This window comes from Zingiber officinale, chromosome 4A (genome assembly GCF_018446385.1).
Source record: "Zingiber officinale cultivar Zhangliang chromosome 4A, Zo_v1.1, whole genome shotgun sequence".
Classification (NCBI taxonomy): domain Eukaryota; kingdom Viridiplantae; phylum Streptophyta; class Magnoliopsida; order Zingiberales; family Zingiberaceae; genus Zingiber; species Zingiber officinale.
In genome coordinates, this window is record NC_055992.1 from 120,105,028 (window position 1) to 120,128,436 (window position 23,409).

At 36.8% G+C, this 23,409-nt stretch overlaps 2 protein-coding genes across 3 annotated transcripts; one reads left to right on the forward strand and one right to left on the reverse strand.

Annotated features, from left to right (window-relative positions):
* Positions 1 to 8,142: 8,142 nt before the first annotated feature.
* On the forward strand, positions 8,143 to 9,000 carry LOC121970789. The gene is made up of 3 exons (XM_042521749.1): positions 8,143 to 8,342; positions 8,400 to 8,478; positions 8,554 to 9,000. The coding sequence occupies exons 1-3, from the start codon at positions 8,143 to 8,145 to the stop codon at positions 8,881 to 8,883; spliced, it is 609 nt and encodes a 202-aa protein (XP_042377683.1). The 3' UTR covers positions 8,884 to 9,000.
* A 442-nt stretch (positions 9,001 to 9,442) lies between these two features.
* On the reverse strand, positions 9,443 to 15,574 carry LOC121970788 (protein SYM1-like). Of its 2 annotated transcripts, XR_006109016.1 has the most exons (5): positions 15,141 to 15,574; positions 10,693 to 10,921; positions 10,208 to 10,306; positions 9,898 to 10,022; positions 9,791 to 9,806 (listed from the first exon to the last, which is right to left on the reverse strand). XR_006109016.1 is itself a non-coding variant. In XM_042521747.1 (4 exons), exons 1-4 carry the CDS (start codon positions 15,450 to 15,452, stop codon positions 9,708 to 9,710), a joined length of 765 nt encoding a protein of 254 aa, XP_042377681.1. In that variant the 5' UTR covers positions 15,453 to 15,572; the 3' UTR covers positions 9,443 to 9,707. The 2 variants fall into 2 exon arrangements, 1 of the variants encoding a protein (XP_042377681.1); XM_042521747.1 differs by lacking the exon at positions 10,208 to 10,306 and having other exon boundaries at positions 9,443 to 9,806; positions 15,141 to 15,572.
* Positions 15,575 to 23,409: the final 7,835 nt, after the last annotated feature.

The window sequence follows — 23,409 nt, forward strand, 5'->3', positions numbered from 1 at the left end:
TGCCTGTGAACTCGTAGAGTGAGGTCGTCATTGGCTGCAAATCGGTTTGTCAATTTGTAGCTGGTATAACATCTTCTCGAATATAATATTCACCGAACTTCCTATATCAACAAAGATTTGATGAATAGTATAATTAGCTATTACCGCTCAGATAATCAGGGCGTTGTCATGAGGGATCTCCACTCCCTCTAGGTCTCGGGGGCCGAAACTGATCTCAGGCCCCTCGGTTTTTTCCTTGCTGCATCCGACAACATGTATTTCTAGATGTCTGGTGTGCGACTTTCTAGCTCGATTTGAGCCACCGCCAGTCAGCCCACTAGCGATCATTCCCATCACTCTCTGAGCGGTGTTGTTTCAGTTCTTCTCCTCCCAAGCCGAGATCTTAGTCCACTCTGCAGAAGCTCGGGCGGGACTTGTGTTGTTTCTCCCTTGAGGCTGATGATGACATCGCTAAGATGTCACTCGATCGTCATCTCACCGCCCCACTGATCAGTGACTCTTATTTCAATTGGGTGATGGTGATCGACAGCGATATCCTCGTGGAACCAGTCAACTCGCAATTGATGTCAGATCGTAGCAATTGCGCACGTTGTACATTGTTGACTGATGGAACAAGAAAAATATTGGTGTCCATACCTTTCCCTTCATCGCCTCTGGGCGACCGGATGCCACATGCTGTACGACCTATATTTTGGGCTCCTGGTGTTGGTATGCTCCTCCCGCTCAAGGCCCCTTGGGTGGTTGATGGCTGCTTGGTGGTCGCCACTCAGGCGCTCCTACGGACTCGGCCGACGCCTCCTTCCTTCTTGCTACTTGAGCCTCTTCCACATTTATGTACTACATGGCCCTCTTGAGCAGGTGGCCGAAGTCCTTCAGCGACCTCCAGATGAGTGAGCGGAAGAACTCTCTTTCGGTGAGTTCTTGGACGAAGATGTTCATCAATATTTTCAAGGATACCGATGAAATATTCATGACCACCTGGTTAAAACGCTTGATGTAGGCTCTCAGTGCCTCCTGGTTAAAGCGCTTGATGTAGGCTCTCAGTGCCTCCTTGGGCCCTTGTTTCAAGGAAAATAAGTTAACGCTCGTCTTCTTATAGTGGTTGCTGCTGACGAAGTGGTGCAAGAATACAACTCAGAAGTCTTTGAAGTTATGAATCGAGCTGATCGGCATTCGTCTAAACCAACACTGCGTTGACCCGAAAAGGGTAGTGAGGAAGACTCGACACTTCACCACGTTGGTGTACTGATGAAGTGTGGTCGTGTTATCAAACAAGGCCAGGTGGTCGTTCGGATTGGTTGTTCTATTGTATTCACCGATTGTCAATGGGGTGTAGTGCTTTGGCAGAGGGTTTTCCAAGATTCCCTGAGAAAACTAATGATTGATCTGTTCGGGCGAAGCATCATTCCTAGGTGCTTTCTCTTTACGTGCGTCCCGAACAGGCACGTCGTCCGAGGAGGATCCTCGTTCCTTATCCACTCGGCCTAGCTTCTCTACTGGTGTGTAGAATAGTGCTTGATGGAAGAGGATTGGCGCGTGGGGCGCGTCTCCGTATGTGTCGATCGGCTTCTTACTCTGTCCCCGAACGGATATGCCTGTTGATGTTGTTGCTCCACTATTTTTGTCGCTTGGACTTGTACCAACGTATCCAGCTCCTCCTTTGTTAAAGTAACCGTGGCGAGTCATCCAGTATCCTCCATCTTCGCATTTCAGATTCAGGCTATGTTCCCATAGACGACGCCAATATAATACTGTCCGAAAATCGTGGAGACGAAAAGCTAGGGATGTGGCTGCTACGTTGACTAGATGTAGACCACACTCTGATATGCAAGCATAAGAAATGTCAGTGTCGAGCCAGGGAAGGGGTCCCTGGTATTGGCCCTTTCTTGCTCAAGTCAGTCATTGGCACGAAGAAGAAGACGGAACAAACAATAGCACAAGCGTAAACAGTGAATAATGTGTACCTCCGTCGGTGTATGGACTCCCCTTTTTATAATGTCCTGATGGGTGACGTGTGCATTTTTCGAGGCATAGGCGCGTTCTCCCATTGGTTATGGACATATTCCCCAATTAGTCCTGGACACATGGTCATGAACACGTTCTCTAATTGGTCTTGGACATGTGGTCATGGACACGTTCTCCAATTGGTCCTGGACATGTGGTCATGGACACACTCTCTAATTGGTCGTGGGCATGCCCTTCGATTTGTCGTTGTATGATCCGCCTATATCCTTTATCTCTCCCCTCTAAGTTCACCTCATCACAAACTTTTAAATCACTGAGAGTAATCCATCCAAACAACTCTATTCCATTTAGTCAACCAACAAAACCAACTTAACTGTGTGCTAAATCATCAATCTCTTCGACCTCTACATACACATTACTAAGTCTCTACCCACTTGACACACTCATTAGAAATACATATGAAACCTAACTTATACCCTTTATCAAGTACAGCAAAGCCATTTAGTCGAACTCGACCACTTAGAAGTATCATCGTACCAAACTATCATTGTACCAAACTATAATCTACCAATTCGACCAATTCTATTGCTGAAATTTCTCCTGTAGTGGTGTACAGATATTGAGGATGCTGGTAGGTCCTTGAACTTTCACTTGATTAATTTTGAAGATAAATGATCTTATCTCCTAGTTTTGTCTATCAAATAAATCTCAAAAGTCGACCTCCAAAAACCAAAGATGATACATGTTTGGTAGTGGCTGCCAATCTGTTGAGGCTATTTTCTCCATTAGCCAAGCTGAACGAGTTGTGAGTTTGATGTGCCAAGCTGATTTCCTTTTGGTTTTATACTTTGGATAGTTCATGGAGGTAGACAGTTCGGCCCCACAAACTGGCTACCAGGCAAATCCGAAAGCGTTAGTGGAACCTCGCCCAACGACCCCAATGAAGGAAAATGCTTGCAGTGTGCCGTCACTAGGATTTAAACTGTGGATGCTTGGGAAACTACTTAAGCGCCTTGTTGTTGCACCATGGCCGAGGGGTGACAACAAACTGAATCCTTGGATCTTAATTAGGGTTCAATCAACCTCCATCAATTACTTTGCTCTAATAAAATTGTGTTGGATATACGTAATGTGAATGAAGAAGAGGTGGAAGAGGAAAGAGACTCCATTGTGAATGAGACTTTAGCTCCACATTGGAAGTTTCAAGGTATGTTGGTTAGTTTTATATTGATTTACATGCATTGAAGATGTGAACAAATGCATGGGGAGATACTCTCTTTCACGCGTGGTATGTAGGGGGGCAAATTCAGGGCTCGGATTGCACTGAACCATGTTGACTTGCGTGCGCCGAATGTCGGACTGGTTAGGGCAAAATTTACCCAAGTAGAACAACTAACCTTTTGCTGCTGTGTAGCTGATGCATTAAAGTCAGCGATAATGAGTGAAACGGTGGACGTTTCACTACTCGATCAAGGAAACTGCGTCAATCGTAGGCCTCAGGCCTCGGTCGGCTTGTCTCCTCACCCGGTTTGCCTCTCGCCAGACTTGTCTGCCCACCCGGCCTGTTTTGCTTCGGCCGACTTGCCTCTCTGTTCGCCCGACCTGCCTCTCTGTCCGCCCGACCGGCCTGTCTACTCGCACGGTCGACTGTCTGATTGGACGACTACTTTGTCCGGTCGATCTCTCTTTGTCCGCCCGGTCGGCCTTTCTGATCCGCTGCGCCTGCTAGTGCTGCTTTGCTGCTCGGTCGATCTGCCCGCTCAACAACATAGATCTGTCACTCTTTTGCACATAGCAAAAACAACCCCTGTTGACAGTCTGAGATTATCCGCTCAGATCATCTCTATTGTAAATTGGATTTAAATTATGTAATTTTAAATTTAACTAAGTCTTCAAATATCTCCGATAACAAATTGTTTATTCAACAAATTGATCACTCACACAGTTCGAAGAAACAAGGAACTCTTTCTTCATATTCTAGTCTATCCTTGTACCATTATTAAACTTTATCTATCTATCTATCTATCTATCTATTTTTAACTTCACTAGGTACCTGAAAGATCAGTTTCAACTCCAAGACAACTAACTCGGTCAAAATAACACTCGAAGACAACCGATCCCAGACGCATATATCTTTCGAGTCCACGCAGATTAATCTGAAGTAACGAATGGACCTCATGTTCCAAAAATCTACAAGATAAAGATATGAGAATATAGTTCATGCATGTTTAACATAATCCTACATTCACAAATTCCTTAAATATTTCAAGTTCGACATCGACTCATTAAAGAATCTCTGCATTTTTAAAAGTGGCTATCTATCACCAAACCATCTAATCATCCTGCTCAAGGAGTAAAGAATTAGTCCTTTATAAGATCATTTCAGACAAACAGTGGGTAGAGAATAGAGATTAGATGAAAATGGTTGAACAAACGACGACTATTAAATCCAAATATCGATACTGAATTAATTAACCTTCACAAAATCTGCGTATGTCCAAATCCTCGAACTACAGAGAGGTCAGTCATAACCGTTGCCTTTTCAGTGAGAGGACAAGGTGGGGCACAGCATGCAGCGCATGCGGCTGCGCATCCCCTCTCCGGCAGCGCGTGCGCCGCTATCAGTCGGCGCCCTTGCCCTGCTTGCATGAGATGATCAGACACGGAAAGAAAGAAACAGTACGATTCTTGTTTTTCAGCGTTTTGCAGAAATGGAGAATTGGCCAAACATGTGATTAATTCTACTTCAAATCTGAAGGCAATGCACCACGAGATGTGATAACTTTTGGATTCACTACAGTACTCATATAGCACAGACGATGGACATATTACATTAATATTCTGATGTAATGAGATTTATTTTGTCATACGCTTATAGCCTATATACTTATATAAATCTCCCTATATATCAGTGGGGTCAATATTAAGAAGACCGCTACGATAACGAATCTATTTTTTTTTTTTTTTAGATTCACTACAGTGGATCCAAATTAAGACCACAAATCTGGATCCACAAACGAACAAAACAATGTTCCCAGACTTATCCATCTGCTCTCGCGTATTTAACAATATAATTAAGTGGATTAGAGAATGTGTAGTCGCGACTGTTCATGGTGATAAAAGTTTAGGAAACATGTGGCCTCTCATGGCAGCTTTAGCTGTCTATTTGGTTCTTTGGGAAGAACACAGTGCTCCATGATTTATTTATTTATTATTATTTTTAATCCAGCTATTTAGACTTGCATCCAACTGATTGATCTACTAAAGAAATCTGAAAGCGCGAACGCATTATTAAATTGTTAAAAAAAAGATTTCTTTAAAAGAAAATCAAAAGAACACTGTACTTTTCTAGAGCATCCTTACTTTCGGCTCTATTGTAGTAACTATATATAATTAACTATTACGACGCCTAACAATTACCGAGTAGTTGTACAATGTGAAATTTTGATTATTTTATTTTAATCAAAATTTCTATATATAAAATATTATTATATCAAAATAGTTAATTACTAACGTGCAATATTGCTTAAACTTCAATAAAATGTTTTTAAATGTATCAAAATCACTTTAAAAATAATGGTAAAAATTACAAAATAACAGTGGAGTCACTTAGATAGTTGCAATACAATTATAATTAAACTCCAAAATCTTGAATTATAAATTCTAAACCCTAAACTTTCAATATTATTATATTAAAATATTATTTACTAATTTGATAAAAAAAAATTAAACTTCATCCAAATCAATTTAAAATTTTTGATTAAAATTACTTTAAATAGTTGTAAAAATTACAAAATAGAGGTTAACATATATCGAAATTTAAACTTCTAAAATTTTAAACCTTAAATTCAAAATCTTTAATATTATATCGAAATACTCTTTACCAACTTAATCAAAATTATTTAAACTTCATCAAAAATTATTTTAAAATAGTTATAACAATTAGTAAATAGTTGTTATACAGTTATAAAAATTATTAAGTAGTTACTACAACGCTATAACATCATTGTAATTGTTAGTGCAGGGAGTACCATAATAAAACATATATTTTATTGTTATCAAAGGTTCAAAGTTAAATCTTATTGTGATTTAATGTATTTACCAAATGTGTAAATTGAAGGACTTGACGATCTAGAGGACTAGACATCAAGCTGAAGTCCATCTAGGTCACCAGGACCAGATAACTAACGAGAAGCATAGATAGGTCAGAAAGGACTAGATATCTAACAAGAAGTTTAGTTGTGTTAGTAGGACTAAACAACTGGCTGAAGTCCGGATTGGGCATTTGACATGAAACCTAGTGAGTCAAGAGATTATACGTCAAATAAGTTCTGTAAATGATAAGTAGAGGTAAGCAACTAGAAGGGAGAGATCCAGTGAGGACGAGTCTCTATGGGACTGTAGGCATTGGTCGAACTTAAATCCATAAGATCTAATTAATAATTTTATTATGTGTGTTAACTTTGTTTCGCATATTATTTGATTATGTGGACTAATATGTTTTGTAGGAGCTAGAAGCAAAAAATCAACTTTGGTGCTCAAAGCGTCTCAGTTAAGTGGGGGGCACCCCGAGTGAAGTTAGAGGTGCCTTGAAGGCACCTCGAAGCAGATAAACTTTGAAGATGAAGTTTCACCTTTGGATGCTCCTTGAGTGACGGAGGGCGTCTTGAGTGAAGGGTTATACACATCTTGGATAGGGAGGGGGGTGCTCCAAGCAGATAAGAGTCGAGGATAAAACTTCAGCGCTGGAGGCACCTCGGGTTATTAGAGGTGCCTCAAGTTAAGGACGTCCTTAGATGATTGAAGACACTCCCAAAAGGATAAAGTATGAAATTGTCGAATCAGGTCAGCTTGAATGGGGGCGGCCTCTGTCATTGGAGGCACCCCAAAAATAGTATAAAATAGTGGTTCAGCCACAACTTTCCACATCAATTCTTTACAAGCTTCCAAATTGATTTTACTGCGTCCTCTCTCTGCTATTGCTGCGTTGTGACTCTACTACACCCAACTGTCGACACCGACATTAAACTTCGATTTTCAACTACAATTCTTGTCATTAAAAATAGTATTTTCTTTTAATTGTTGTTGTTTTTTATAGAAAAGTATAGGGTGTTACACTTTCCTCATTTTTATATTCAACTTCTCAGCCTGAAGGTTTTTCGGGAGAGCAGTTAGCAGATTGCTCAATTAAAACGGTTCAATAGATCATGAGTTTTGAAGTAGTAGTCGCGGAGCTACGAACTAAGTAAAAATAAACATGTTCTTACTTTATGATGTGTTTTTTCAATTGTTATTGTTCCAGTAAGTACTTATTTTCCGAGAAGTTTTTAAAAGTTTAAAATAAAAGTTTTAAAAATAAGATTCACCTCTCCTCTCTCGTTCATTTCGATCCTACAATAATAAATATTACACATTATAGTAACTAGTGGTAGTTGCTACAACAACAACGGGATATAAGGATGTCTTCGAAAAATAGAATGTCTTGATTTTGTAGGATCGTAATGAATTTAGATATCTCCACATTTGCATGATATTATCCACTTTGGGTCTAAGCCCTCATGATTTTGCTCTTGGGCTCTACCCAAAAGGTCTCATGCCAATGGAGATATTTTTTTCTCTTTATAAACCCATGATTTTTCCCATGTGTTTTACAATATGGGACTATGTTTGCAACCTTGCAAACTCAACAATCCCCCCTTCAAACAAAAGACCACATGCTTCTCAAGTCCGATCCTTCGACCCACCCACCATGTCTTCCTGTCCTTCGATCCACCCGACCTACTAAGATTTCCTTATCTGGTGTCTAGTCCTCTTAATTCGAACACAGGAGCACCCACTTTCCTTGTTCGAGGTAATATTGTACCCACATGGCTTAATCAGACCCCCCCCTTTCCTTGTTTGAGGTAATATTGTTGTTGTGCACAGTTGATGGTTAAACCTTCTAGCAATCCAGGCTCTGATACCACTTGTAGGATCGTAATAAATTTAGATATCTCTACATTTGCATGATATTGTCCACTTCGGACCTAAGCCCTCATGATTTTGCTCTTGGACCCTATTCAAAAGACCTCATGCCAATGGAGATATCTTTTCTCTTTATAAACTCATAATTTTTCTCATGTGTTTTACAATGTAGAATTATGTTTACAACCTTACAAACCCAACAGATTTTTAAAAATGCACGCCCCTTGTGACATTTGCATAATTTGGGGGCTCCTATTTGTTTTTTGCCCATTATATATTGCCTTTCATATTCTGGTGAAACTCCATGTGCAGGATCTTTGCATCCTGATTCTGTCTTGGCAGATTGGGCATCAAAGATCTTGCAAGGAGAATTCACTTTCTGAAGGTTGCCAGTGGCTGAGACAGGAACTCAGGTGAAGTTTTGCCAGTAGATAACAAGATTACTTTGATATTAACTAACACAGTGGCAGAGCTAGAGATATGAATCAGTACGATAGAGAGTGCATGAAGATCGCCATGTTAAAACAGGAAGAGATCTTCAGGTATCAGGTAGTCCTCCCCTGGCCTCTTCTTTGATCTTCAATGAGTAATTGAGTGAGTCCTGATTTTCCATGCTTGAGCCAGGTGCAAGAACTCCACCGTCTGTACAAAATCCAGAAACTGTTGATGACGAGGCACCATGAGCTGCTTGACTACTTTGCACTCCCAGGCCCAGCAAAGAAAAACAGCACGCTCACCGTGGAGCTGGAAGAGAGTGATTTGGAGCTGAAGCTTGCCGCCGGAAACGACAGAGCTCCGTCAAAGAAAAACAGCACGCAGTTGGCTTATGATTCAGGCTCGAGCTTTTCTGGCAGAAGATCAAACGAAGAAGGAGAAGATCAAGCAACCTCGTTGGCTCTTCCAGTCTTCCAAACAGAACATGATCGTTTATTTCAGATTGTGATTGATTTGTGATGGTCCGATCCTTGTTGGGTACGTAGTTCTAGACCGTATTTGCATTCTCAGTGCCCACGAAGCTGAGTTATATCGAAATCTTTGGAATTTTTATAAAGGGATTGCTAGCTTGATTCACTAAACTGATCATTAGACCATGAAATAGGATCAAGAATTCGAACCACACAAAAGATCTAGTGTCAATTTTGTGTTTATTATTATGATTATTATTTCCACTACATGAACATGAGAAAGCATAGACTTAATTTATATGTTAAGAGTTGGTCATACCATACTTGGCTAGTATAATGAGTCATTATCAGTGTCACAAATTGAAAACTCCATTAAAAAGTTGTAAGCATAATCTCTTTGCGACACGACTATAATAGGACAGATCATCTAAGTTCAATCGATGGCATACAAGTATACAAACCTTCGTTTGTTGACCTAGAACAATAAACTTTGTTGTACATTTTCTTTTTTAATTCGACAATCATCTAGTGAATCTGGAGGTTGCTTATGACAACCTGTTATAGATTTTATCTCAATGTTGATAGCATCCTTCAACAAAGCTTCTAGATTTGAAAGTACTTTCTTAACTGCTCTTGATTTGTTTTCTAACAAATGAGTGAGAGCCTTTTGGGTCGAATGACAATAAGAAGTAGCATCTTGGAAAAGAGCGTTTTAACAAAATTGCTCTTCTTTTCATGAATTGACAAAGAAAGAGATCAAATGAAACAAAGATACCCAAGATTCTGCATCATCAGTCCTACGCCTTGCCCTCATTCTTTCAGAATGCATCGATGCTAAACTACACTGTTCAATCATCGAGCTACAAAAAGGATTTAGTCGGTTGATATCTTTTCAACATCTGCCTTCTGCAAGCTTGCCATGTATGTGAGATAGATGGACCAGAGAAATGAGAATGAATTGCTCACTGGTGGCTGAAAAGGAATAAATAGGCTTAGGTCACCAAAGATACTTACAGGACGATTACAAGGGTTGTGATTAAAAAAAAAAAGGGTTCTGTTTTACCTGAAGACGAACAGGAACGAATTTGAACGTAATGAAATCACAAATAGGCCAGTATACAACGCCACTCTTCAAAGTAGGAATCAAGTCTCTCCTTAATCTGGTAAAGATTTCAGAAGGAGTTTCACCTGACATAGACAGAAAGGAAATTGTGACGAAAATGTAAGCATCAATCAGTCAATCCAAACAGCCAAGACAGCCACGAAGAAAGGAAGAATGGCAATCACAATCAATAAATAAATCTAGAACTGTTGTTTTGTTATTTGAACACAACACCATTGTTATAAGATCAGAAGCAATGTTAACCTCGCACCTTGGTGAGGAGTTTAATCTAGCATCCAGGAAGCCAATGCAATGGGAGATGGCAACGAATGCAATAAAAGACAAACAGGCTTCCAGTGTGACAATGTCCCTGGGACAAAACAGAAAAGAATACTAGATGCTAAAGAGAAGAAAATACAAGCACCTGTCAAATTACGAGTACTGTCACTTAATTGTCATGTATATCCAGTGCAGATCATACTTGAGCTCAAAATATGTATGAATTACTCTACAAGTTCTACAAACTAATTGGAAGAAATTAGAACTGTCTTACGAAATAATTTATCTTGAGTGAATTTCTTCACTTAGAATAATTCCCTGACAAACCTTTAATCCATCTAAAATATTAAACCATCCGCTATAACACTTTGATTCACAGATCTATCATCAATAATATTAACTATGATAAACTGTTTAAACAAAGTGTACCATGCACAACTTAAGCATAGAACTGATGAAGGAAAAGAAAGTCACTACCTTGTAGTGCAGCATTTACTGAGAAAAAAACGCCAGTCATAATAGGCCCATAAACAAGTTGTCCCAGAGCCATCTTCTTGACAGTAGTAACAACATCTCGTTTGGGTAGCACCCGGGAAACAAAATTAAACCAGAGATGCAACGAAGGTCCTGATAAAAAAGTACCATAACCAGCCATTCGCAAGGTTCTCATGAAATCAAAACTGTCCGAGTGTGATAGTGTAATCATCTGCTAAGGATACACAAAATAAGGGATAACAACATATAAATGCATCCAAAATGTTGAATTTATTTGCTGAAAAGTTAATAAGATGGCGCAACAGAATTGGTAAATTTCATATAAATGATGGCAAAGCAAGTGGAATTCTACATCCATAGTAGCCCTCCTCTTCTTTCCTTCTTCACATAAAAGAAAATGACATTTTGATTCACATCAAACAGGTACACCTAATTCGGGATGAGTAGGTGTATTCTGAGAAAATGTGCAAATTAAAGAAACTTCAGGTAATGGAATTTGTAACATGGTTGACGTAGATTAAGATAATCAAATTTGATTCAAATTAAGTGCAAGAACTAAAATTGAATTCAGACTAGAAATGGCATTGGTTATCACTCTTAAAAGAACAAATGACATGCTACATCCAGCTCATGCCACACAACTCATTAGCTATAAAACAGAAAATGTGTAAGACAACAAGGAAGACCAAGGTAAGTTTATGATTATGTAATCACTCTTCAAAACAAGGCAACTTTAGTAACAGATTCTAGAATTGCATAAAGCATAGCATAAGGTAAAATATATGTAAACTAACAAATATTGACTATAAATACAGGTGTCCAGTTAGACGTGCATTAGCATTTTATTGCCAACAATGTAAGTATGGAGTGACAAAGTCAAAGCCAAAAAACACTAGAGTGGATTAGAGGAATGAGAGTTGACGTGACTTTTCTTTAGCAACATGATAGCACACTGTGGTCTTTCTCAAAAACTCCTTGCACTAAATGCCAGCCTTGATAGTTTATTTTGGGTTTCCAATTCTCCCAAACTGTTAGGCAGAGCAATTTACAAATTACAACTTCTGCAATCACCATTCCTAATACCTTAGTTTGTGTATGAGATTGTGATCCATTGATCTTTTAGGTCTAGACAATTGTCAGAAAGCAACCTTATTAAATGTTGAATTTCGTAATTGATGGTAGATGATTTTGGAGGATCTATACTAGATCACTTGCGTGCTTAAGTGAGTGGAAATCAAATGATCAAATTTTTATAAGATGTGAAGGATGATATATTTAAAAAATAAAAGAAATAAAAGTTCCTAGTTGAGAAAAATTCGGAACACCAAATTCTTAAAAGGTGGGGAGAAAGTTATAACCCTTGAATATAAATAAAAGAATTTTTTTAGAATTAATAGTAATTGTTGATAATTGTGATTGGGTCTGAGCTCAAATTTGGGTTGATTTGTTTCAAATAGTTAAAGCTATTTGAGGGTTATTTGAGGTGTTACTTATAGTTTAGTTGGATCTGTCAGGTGAGCATTATTATTAGAGATAAGTGGGTTCAATTCAGGCTCCATTAAACTTCTGTTGATTAATTAGTTTGTTCTAACCAGATTTGTTTTAGGTTAGGTCTGGTTCGATCATAAATCTAGAGATGGGTTTCTTATACCCCTCCAATGAATGGCAAGCTACTGATCCTTTTCCCAATGACCGTAGACCCACAATCCCTCGCCCTTGGTTCACCAACCCTTAGCCCCATCACCTTCTTCTCTCTCTCTAGCATGTGACCGCGACCTAGTAGCAAGGGTGCTGACAAAAACCTTAGCCACACCTCCTAGATGTCTATGAATCCTTCTTCCTTTTCTGTTTTGTTCATTAGCAATCATAGGTCAGTCACTGACCACCTCTGCCAATCAATGCCAGATGGAGCGTATGTCCTTACCGTGACTTTAACCAACACAAGTTTTTCTTCATCTTATAATCCCTTAATCTCTTATTGGTGGGTTTCCTTCCATCTTGTTGGGACTTGGGACCATCCACGCTTCCCTATTCCCTTTGAGGCAAAATTTCTATTTTGTTGTGTTTTCTGGTGGAACCATGGGTGTAAACTTACTATACTCAGTGAATTTGGTTGGTGGCAGTTGATATTCTTTTTCCCTCTCATTGGGTGGCGTTGCTAGTGTGAGATCAAACAAAACTATTGAGGTTTAGGTTGATTCCTTTTCTTTTGCTTCTAATGGATATACTTCGATATGATTTTGAGATTTTGTGAAATTGAGGATTGATCTTGGCCAGTATTCGTCCAGGAAATAACTTCTTTTTGTGAGCAATAATTGGCTATGGAGGCCTGGTATCAAAAATCAATCCTTAAGGAAGCGATCAACAAGTGTATTCATCTAATATCTGGCTTCTTCAAGTTCTAAGAAGCTGAACTATATTACCTAGGTGAGTATTTCTTGGTTGTCGATTGGTTTTGTGATTGGGTTTATTTTTGGAAGTAAATATTGCATGATTGATGGATCAGTTGGTTTATCCTTGTGCTAGAGTCATTTGTGGTGATTGGAAGAAGTTTCATCAAGTTTCTGCCTTCCCTATTCTTGATGATTGGGCATAAGGTAAGCGCCTTTACCCTAGTTTTGTTTTGATATTCAAGTCATAGCCAATATTTATTTTGATGTATGTTCTATAGAGCGAGCTATGAATGATCATAAGGGTTGTATCAGGCGGTTCTCGATATTATCTGAATGGTAATTACTTTTGAACCTTTCATGTGAAATATGTTTAAAAATAACTTTTGCACATGGTTAGAGATAACAAGAAAATGTGAAGCCGATGAACGAAGGGTGTAACCACTTATATCGAAATAAGAGAAGAATTGATATATACTCATACTGTTGAGACTCAGTTTTGTGCACTACAGAGATTTTGGATCCATTATATGGGCTTTGACCCCTTCTTTATTGGGTGGATTATGGGTTTTTGACCCTTTCATACTATATGTATTTTTCTTATTGGGTGGATTGTGGATCATTCACCCATTTGCATATGATACATTCCTTATTGAGTAGATTGTGTATCATTCATTGTTTTTTTTTCTCTATATATACGATGCATTTTATATTAGGTGTACTGTGAATCATTCACCACTATCTATGATACATTCATTACTTGTGGATTGTTCACCCTTTTATATATGTATATGTCTGCATAGAATGACCAAAAAAAAAACTGTAAAAGCATAAAAGAGATAAACATAAACAAAATACTGAATCTACCTAAAAGAAATTAATGAAAAATAACAAGAAATGGTTGATGATTAATTGGCGCTAAGTATAAGTTTCATCTAACATGTTATATATTTTGTTTCCCTCTATGAGATACTATTATATCATTCACTTCTTTCTTAGAAACTTTGTATTTTGTACTCACATTCTGAAGTTTTTAGCCTCCAAATTAATATTTAGGTTTTTTGTATGCTACTTATGACATCTCAAAAGCATGTGCTTTTTTAGATAGCTATTGTATTGCACACACTATTGCAATTCATGCACAATGAGCGAAGGTTGTCTCTCAGCAGTAAAATGCTTATGAAAGTGATTTTGTTTTCACATGGTGCATCTGGCTGATCAAACCTCTTCAGTTTTTCAAAGGCACTTGAATATTAGGCTTGAGATACTATGCTTGTTGAATCCAATATTTGTTGACTTTGATCACACATACATTTTGGTATTTCTACTATCTGACCTATATGATGTAGCACAGCGGATGAACAAAACAAGATCCTCACCTAGAAGAGTAAACTCTCACATAGAGAAAAAGTGAAAACTCAAATTCAAGATCATTTATTTCCTTCTCTGCATTACTATGATTTCTTTTTATCCATTCTTCTATCATGGTTTTCTTCTTCACACACTATTCATTTCAGATCTCTTGAAATGAATTTGGCTTTGGCCTTATTTCCTTGAAAAAAATGCTAAAGGAGAAATGGAGAATGCAAATCAGAAGGTTGGCCACTATGTTAATAACAAGTATTGGTCATTGTTAAGAATAACTTATGAAGCAACAATGCAATGCTCACTAAATGGGCTTAATATATAACATCCAATTTGGAAGAGTTTTAGCAACATAACTAATGCACTTAATTGCATGGTGAGATTAAACCCTACCCTATTCAAAATTACGCATATGCATAGTGTAAGCAATAAAATTGTACATCGTAGGGAAATCCTAAACAACAAATCCTGTAAGCCCGCTACTCTCCTAAAACCAAAATCAGCACCACGAAAAAACCAATCCAACCATCTTTATCCCGAAACTTCAGCTCCGTTTGACACCCTACTTTGGTCCCCTAGGTAATCAAACTCCCCAAACGCAACCAAATTCGACGGAGTAGGAAAAACTTTTCCAGCATGGAAAGCAAGTCAGGAAAAGAGAGTTCGAAGCAAGACCTGGGAGGTCAAGTCCGCCGCGGTGAAGATTGATCCAGCGGTGAGGCTTTTAGTGAGCACGGGGCGGGCTTCGATCATGCCGAGGTACCAACTCACGAACCCAGTCCGAGCATAGGAAGACGACGCAGCGGCTGCAGAGGACGACAATGAAGGAGAGTAGACGGAAGCAGAAGAGGGCTCCTTGAACTTGGAGGAGAGGAGGCGGGAGCGGACGTAGGGTCTGGCCGCCGTCGACGAGGGGTTGGAGAGGCCGCCGTGGGGCAAGAGGAGGGCGTGCGCCTGCCGGCTGCTGCTTCGTAGGAGTCCGTTCATGACCGCGTGCTCGATGAGGCCGCGGAGGTCGGTCCGATTTCAGGGGCGGCGGCGGAGGAGGAGGAGATGGGTAGGGAGACGAGTTGATAAATACACACTCTGGAAATTGAGGGCCAAGCCGGTTGGGCCTATTAATAAAAAGGACACGTCGATGAACGGTGGGTGCCTGGGTGGCGTATATCGAGGACTATGGGCGGATGCGTATCTTGACTAACCCTTTCGCCAGCCTCCAGGAAAGTAGGCGGACGGAGGACCATTGCTTTGAGACACGATTTGAGATACGACTAGTACTTAACTCAACGACATGACTCGCGGCACGACGAGGAAAGGCCGCCAAACGTCTTTTAGTAGTTCGTATCTTGAATCGTCAAATTGGGAAGCCAATTTGTCTCATTGTTCAGGTGGCACGCGGGCAAACTTTACGTCGTGGATCACGGGAAAGGAACCGCGGGACCCGCGTGGTTCTCCAATCCAAACAACGGAATTGCAAAGTGGGTGGATGAAAAGAAAATGTAATATCATGTCGTCAAATTTTATATTTTCCTGATTTAAATTTAATTATAAAATTGTACTAAATCGATAATTCACACGTTGTGTAACACAGAACAGACTCGTAACTTAATAAATATTTAATCATAAATAAATAAATATAAATAATTTCCATGAGACTCTCACAACAGATGACCAAATGAGTAGTATGGTACTCCTAAACCTCCTCTCGTGTATAGATATTTTTTTTATATATATAAGGATATAATCGAGTGGGTTATCACCCGGGGCGTAGTCAGGATTTTCAATTAGGAGAGGTAATTTTTAAAAATTCATAAAACGAGGAAGGAATAACTTACAATTCTTGGAAGATCATTATTTTTGAGAAAAATAGAGAAGATAAAATAGAGAGGAAGAAGTAAAAAAAAGAGAATTTTACTTTCTTCATTAACAATCTTGACTAGTTTCGGTGAGCTCGGCAATAACACAAAGAGAGCAAGTTAAGACAAGACTTGACTATTTTGATGTGCCAATAAAATCCTAAAAAATAGCAGAAGAGGAAGAAGATAAGAGGGTTGATGGTTGCTTGATCTTGTTGCTAGAAGAGGCATCAACTGGTGTTGCATTTCTTACTTGCTGGAGAAGAGAAAGGAGAAGAAAAAAAATTCTTGTGCTTTAGAAGAGGAGAGGAAAAAATTATAGGTTTACTAATGTTGGAGAAGGAGAAGAAGCAAATTAGGAAGAAGAGGAAAAAAAATAAAAGAGAGGAATGAGCGAAGGGGTGGGATATGATACGGTCGGAATGTAACATGTGGCAAAAGGTCATTCGCTCACCCCCAGCGCCCCCGCCAACCCGTCCCTAGGTCAACACGGAGGAGGCAAATCACGGATGGCTACTAGTCATTAATGCAAATGGCCAAGACATGAGGGAGGTTATGCTCGGTCACGCCGAGTTTCGACCCCCAAGACCTCATGTGGCAACACCCCATGTCTTAACCATCGCACCGCCTTAAGGGGACGCGGTCGGAATGTAACATTGGCAAAAAGGTGGAACCGCCACCCTAGCGTCCCCCTGGCCCCGACCCCACAAGATTCCAGAGGGAGTAAATCACGGTTAATGCTGGGCAGGATAGCAGTCAGAATGTAACATGCATAAGGAGAAGAGGGAGAGAGAAAAAAAAATGAAAGTATCGTCAAAAATATCCTAATTCTTTTTAAATCGTTCGAACTCATTTAAACATTAAATTTGGTTCGGTCATAATTCAACTTCATATCAATTCTAATTTAAACCAACATAATACTTATCTCCATATATACCCGTTGAATTTAGTTCAAATTCGATTCAATTTTAATTTAGCTTCCTTACTTTGTGCCCTACGATTTATATATATATATATATATATATATATATATATATATATATATATATATATATATAATTTTTTAATAAAATGTGAGACTCCTTAAGGAGCTATGCCCCTGGTGATCACATAATAAATTTATCAAATTAAATAAAAGACAATTCCTAATAAAATTGATAGAAATACTTTCATATGTGATGATCTATTCTAATTTTCTATTAGTTTGTAGGGAGTCGAATTACTTTCTTAGACACGAGTTCAAATAAAGAGATTGACAACTATAGAACATTCTCTCTCCCGAGGATCTACTGTATACCCGATTTACTTATATGTATCTTGCTGTATGACCAACAATATTGGACTGCTTAGAGTATGTGAAATCATCTTTTGCTTCATTCATTCTTTGTAATAGTTTGTGGGGCCAACAATGAGGGGTATTTTAATGAGCAAAATTACTTTTTTTGCTTCATTTTTTATAGTAATTTGTTGAGATATCTTTTACTATTTGAAGGATGATTGCTCACAATTACATAGTTAAAGGTATTGACATGTTCCCTGGGATGTGTCTGGTTCAAATTATCATGTATAACATTGGTTATGCGATTACCTGATAATCACATAACTATGATTCAACCTTTGGAATACTTATTTTGGAAAAAAAATAGATTTTTTTTGTTAACCTCATAATCACTTAAAATATCACACTTCCAAGATAATCACATTTTGGATTATATCCCCAATTTATTGACGTGGCGAACATGCTCCATTACTTGAGAATTACTCATTATTTGAATCAAATATGATTAAATAAATAACCTTAGGTAGCTAATCAAGGTTATCAACAATAATCTTCAACCAAACATGTTTAATGTTTTTGAGATTTGACGAAGGCAATAATATTGACAACGAGATTGGCGATAATATTCGACCAAGATGCACAATTGATCCACTTGTTATGCAATTAAGGTAACATTTGAAGTTGACAACAGTTAGACCCGCCAATCGATTAATTAAATATTAAGAATCAAATCTTAATTATGCGCAGAGATTTTCCTCTTATGGAATGATAACTCTAAGAACGCTTACCATTTGGATAGCCCTTCGTGATTATTCTTTTATTTATCTTGATAGTCAATAGAAAATTTTTATGAACCAAATCGATCAATTTTAGGATTAGTCAATTTTAAGAGCCACGTAACATTTGAAGACATAGATAGACATGGCGTATCAGGTCAAGGATTCATATTTCACCTTCCAATTTCCAATTGTTTACTATCTTCACTTACATAGTAATGTCACAAATTGTGTTATTTTTTCATAAATAGTTCAAGCCTAAGTAACAAGATGAAAAGTAGGGATTGGTGGCTCCTATCACAACTTAGTGATAAGGGAGTCATGGTGTCAACCAACAAGCCACAGTTCCTCTACTGCTGGAGCATGCACTAACGATGAATTTATTACAGAAAATTATGATGAACGGTCTGATCAAAGTATCGATGTGCTAAAAAAAATTTAGGAGTTTGTCTACACAGGCAAAGTACATGATTCAACGTTGGACAACTTTACAGTGACGACGTGATTATGAAGATAAGTTGTCGATGTATTGCTGTTGTGTTTCTCGAACCAGGGGAAGGACGTCCACCTCTAAGAAAATAAAAACAAGATGAAAAGTAACATTTGACGATATATTTTTTTTAACTGACATAAGATATTCAGTTTACACAGATTAATTTTGAGGTTACTAGTTCGACCTCACAAAAGTTTCTTATCAACTGTCAAGGTAAATCATGAAGCGCTCGCAATGGGTAGTTCATCAACCCAGTGTTCTTTAATGCCGAACATGATAGCGAATTAGCGATTATCCTGAGGGCTGATGAAAAAAGAAAAATTGAGGAGAAGATAAGAAGAGAACTTTCAAGAAGGAAACTTTTTTATTAAAATTCAATTGATTCCTCAACATCTAAACATGACTCTTATGTAGAACACTATTCAAATAAGGAAAGAAATTAAAATTAACCGATCTTAATTTCACTCTTGTAAAGAAATGAAATATATTTTTATATGAAAATAAAAGTAATTAACTTAATGATCTTAACTCAAATTAAGATGCAGATCAAGACAAATTCTCTCTAAAAAAATACCAAAAATTTAAAAATTATCATAAATACCTAAAAATAAAAATTACTAAAAATAACAAAATGACCTGAAAAGGGTTTAAATGATAGAATTTTAGGCTAAAAATTTGACGATTACGGTTTCATCAATAACAAATGTAGGTTGTTATTGGACTTCAACACAGGTTGGAACTGCATCACTAGTCTTAAATCAACTGCCCATTAAGAGAATTCATCCATTAATTCACTGAAGCTGAGACTCGATCCTTGATACATGAAAAATTGAAAAGATATTATACCATTACATCATTGTCCCAAGACAACATTTGATGATATAATGTTGTTCGCTTAGAAGTCTATTATGATTTATACTATATTTACATTGTTGGGACTCGTGACCTCGCTAGAAGGGATCAACAACGATTCTTGATTTCATCTATTGTTGCTTTTGTGCTCGTCTACAAGATATTAATGCAGTTGAAAAATTAAAAAAATGATAATCCTAGTTAGTCTCATTGATTATTCCTAGGTGACTGGTTCGACTCCACGGAAGTTTTCCACCGGCCACCATGGTAAATCGGGAAGCGCACGCAGTGGCCAGTCCAGAAGCCCAGCATCCTTTGGTTACGCCCCCCATTTGGAGGAAAAATTCTTATAAATACGTGTAGCTAGGGTTCGAACCACGGATATCTTGATGACAACTTGAATATCCTATCGTGATATCATGGCTCCGGAGACAAAGGCTTTTATTTTAAGTAGTTTGAAACTCTTAATTTTCACTCCACGGTCTAGTATTATAGTGATGACATCACTATCATTTTTCATTCTCAGATATTTTTTTTAAAGCCGGAGAAATCTCTTACAAATATATTCTTATAAAACAAAAAACAATAAAGATACAAATAAAAATGGATATAACCAACAATAAATTTACACTAATGCAACTCTACATTAAGGGTGTGTTTGGTTTAAGTCATCATGTATAATTTTGGTTATGTAATTATCAGGTAATCACATAACCAAGATTATAGGGAATAAAATATAACCAAATGTTGTTTGGTTTAATTTAGGTAATGCAATAAAAATATGTTTATTTGAAGGTTTTAATGAATAATCTAATTTAGTATTTTACTAGATTACCCTTAGTTACAAAACTAACTATACCTAATAATAATAATAATATTATTATTATTATTATTATTATTATTATTATTTAAACTCTATTATATTTTACTATATTTTCATGTTTTTTTAAATTTTTATATATATTTTATTTTTTTATTTTGTTTTTTTTATGTTTTTAAATTTTTAATTTTTAAAATTTTTTAAGTTTTTAGGGGTTTTATTTTTTTTAATGGTTTTTAACATTTTTTATTATTTTTTACTTTTTTAAATTTTTATGTTTTTCCTTTTTTTTATGTTTTTTTTTATTTTTTTAAAATTTTAATGCTTTTTCTATTTTTGTTTATTTTTTTTATGTTTTTTTGTATTTTTTTAATTTTTTTTTAATGTTTTCCTATTTTTTAAAGTTTTTTTACCATTTTTTATTTTTTTAATGATTTTTTTTATTTTTTAAAAAAAATTACGTTTTTTTATTTTATTTTATTTTTTCTTTAAATTTTTCTTTTTTTCCCACATTTTTTTTATCCGAGGATATTTTGGGTAAAAAAAATCGATAACTCCGGAATCAAGAAAAACTTCAATTTTCCTATTTCTAGTTGCATGTCCCCTTTTGCTGACGTGTCAGGCATGGAATATTACTCGAGAATCATCGATTACCTAAATCAAACAGGATTTTTTTGATAAGCTTGGATGAATAACCAAGATTATCAAAGCTACCCTCAACCAAATGTACCCTGAATATTTTTTGTTGCTTTGGATTTATCTTCTGAAGGTAGTAGTACTTCTCTTTAAAACCTTCAAAAATTAACGTCTGAAATCTTTCATAGCTTAGGTCAAGACTAAAATTGTCTAATAGTCAACTGATAACTCCTATCAGTTGATTGTTTTGGTTAAAACCGAGCCTTGCTCTGACTAATAATTTCATCTAGCTCAACATCAAGAACAACAATTAACTCCTATACACTAATAGTCAACTCATCATCAATCGAATTATGTAGTCGAGTTCGGAATTTTTTTTTAATCTAATAGTGTCATCATTTGACTCCCCATCGATCTACTAATGATGACAATATAATCAAGTTTTTGGATCGACCTAAAAACCTTTTAAATTCATTGTAAATTTTCTTAAACTCTCTCAAATCTTGAATTGATGATTTAGGAGTGTTGTACACTTTGAGAGTTAAAGGGGAAGAGGGTGAATAGTTTCTTACGTTTCGTCTTGTTAATGTTGCAGCAGATAACTCGAAGTAATGCTAACTCGTTGGATTTTATTTGATTTTCATCTTCTTGAGATGACTAATATAAGGATCCATTCTACTCACTCATAAATACATTATGTAATTAAACCTTCTTTCATAAGAAGACGGAGAAGCAATCTCAATATGAGAAATATAATAAGAATATAATAAGAACAAAGAAAATAAATATAACAATAAAAAATCTTGTTTTAATTAATTATCTCTTATTACTCTGGGGTATTTTTTCAAGCATTATTACTCTGGGGTATTTTTTTTCATGCTTGAAAAGTACAACAATATTTTTCTTCTAAAAAGCTCAAGAACTCACAGAAAAGGACGGAGAAAAAGAAGTGTTTTAAATCTTCACGAAATCGTGACCATGTATACAATGCTGATGCCCGCCTCAACTAGGAGTTGTTGTGTTCTTTCGGGGCATGTGACTAGCAAGACTCGTAAAGAAATCTATGAGAAAAGATAAGGCCGGATGAGATTATGGGACTTGTCACATTTGCTTCATCATGCATGCACACTTGGCTCGTGAACACTATAAAAAGGTTTGGTTTGAATCTCTAGCTAGGTGGTTTGTCAACCTCGATCCATCTTCTCCCCGTGGCAACAAGCAACTCTCTATCCACCTCCACTCTGTCACAGTTACTCCTAACATGACTAGTCTTTTAGATTCCTCAACTGCACGATGACATATCGATATTTGAGCAAATCATCATATTATATTAATTAGACTATATATGTATCATGGTTCTAATATATGCAAGTGGAAAATGACTCTAAATTACTCACCTTAAAAGTTGTTTTTATTCATCTGGTAAAACTTTTTGCAGCAAGAATATTTTACACGTTCCTTTTATTATTAAAAACTTTACTTTTAGTTTGCTATTTTGATTCTGGCAATAATATTTTATAATATTATATAATATATAGGAACTAAAAGTCGATATTTATCATTTGTAATCTACATTAACCTCTAAGTCGTCATCATCTTTAAGCAAATCTAACTAAGTTGTTAAATAATATTATGATATAGCAATACTACTCATCTAATAATTTTGATTAAGTTTATCCGATTTAATTTAATAGGTTATAATATTTATAATCATAACCCTAAAAATAATGATTGAAGAGGTGTCATATTCAAATCAATACGGATGCTCTTATTCTTACATCAGTTTTTAGTAACTATAAATAATTTTACTAAAATAAGGGGGTTTTAAGATGAAAAATATCTGGTTTGGTATCTTAAAAAAAACATTCTTTTAATGAAAAAAATAAATAAAAGATGTCTTTTTAATTTTAATTTTTATTTCAATGGCAGAGAAATGTAAATTAGATCGAAGTGTTTTTGTTTGTGTGTGTAACCTGTAAAGCAGGCGGCATGGTCAGTCATATGTTGCCAACGGATCAATGGCGGAGGAGGAAATCTATCAGCCTGATCCCGGATGTGGGTCACGATTGTTGACGCCGTCACGTCTTTCTTTTTCTCTCATTTGTTTTTACTTTTCTCCGGTAGTAAATTTGAGTTGCAGCTCCTTCTCAATCTCAGCTCCGGTCTAAAGCCCGCTCGAAGAGATGCAATACGATACGCCTTCTCCGTTCCTATAAAAATAAAAACTCTAAA

Bases quoted from the DNA above. Each gene is read 5' to 3' on its own strand.
- LOC121970789 (XM_042521749.1), top strand. From the start codon at position 8,143: ATGCACGCCCCTTGTGACATTTGCATAATTTGGGGGCTCCTATTTGTT. The intron at 8,343-8,399 runs GTGAAGTTTTGC...ACACAGTGGCAG, and splicing joins TGGCTGAGACAGGAACTCAG to AGCTAGAGATATGAATCAGT. The intron at 8,479-8,553 runs GTAGTCCTCCCC...TGCTTGAGCCAG, and splicing joins AAGAGATCTTCAGGTATCAG to GTGCAAGAACTCCACCGTCT.
- LOC121970788 (XM_042521747.1), bottom strand. From the start codon at position 15,452: ATGAACGGACTCCTACGAAGCAGCAGCCGGCAGGCGCACGCCCTCCTC. The intron at 10,922-15,140 runs GTCTTGCTTCGA...TATCCTTAGCAG, and splicing joins CGGCGGACTTGACCTCCCAG to ATGATTACACTATCACACTC. The intron at 10,023-10,692 runs GTAGTGACTTTC...TGTCTATGTCAG, and splicing joins AGTAAATGCTGCACTACAAG to GTGAAACTCCTTCTGAAATC.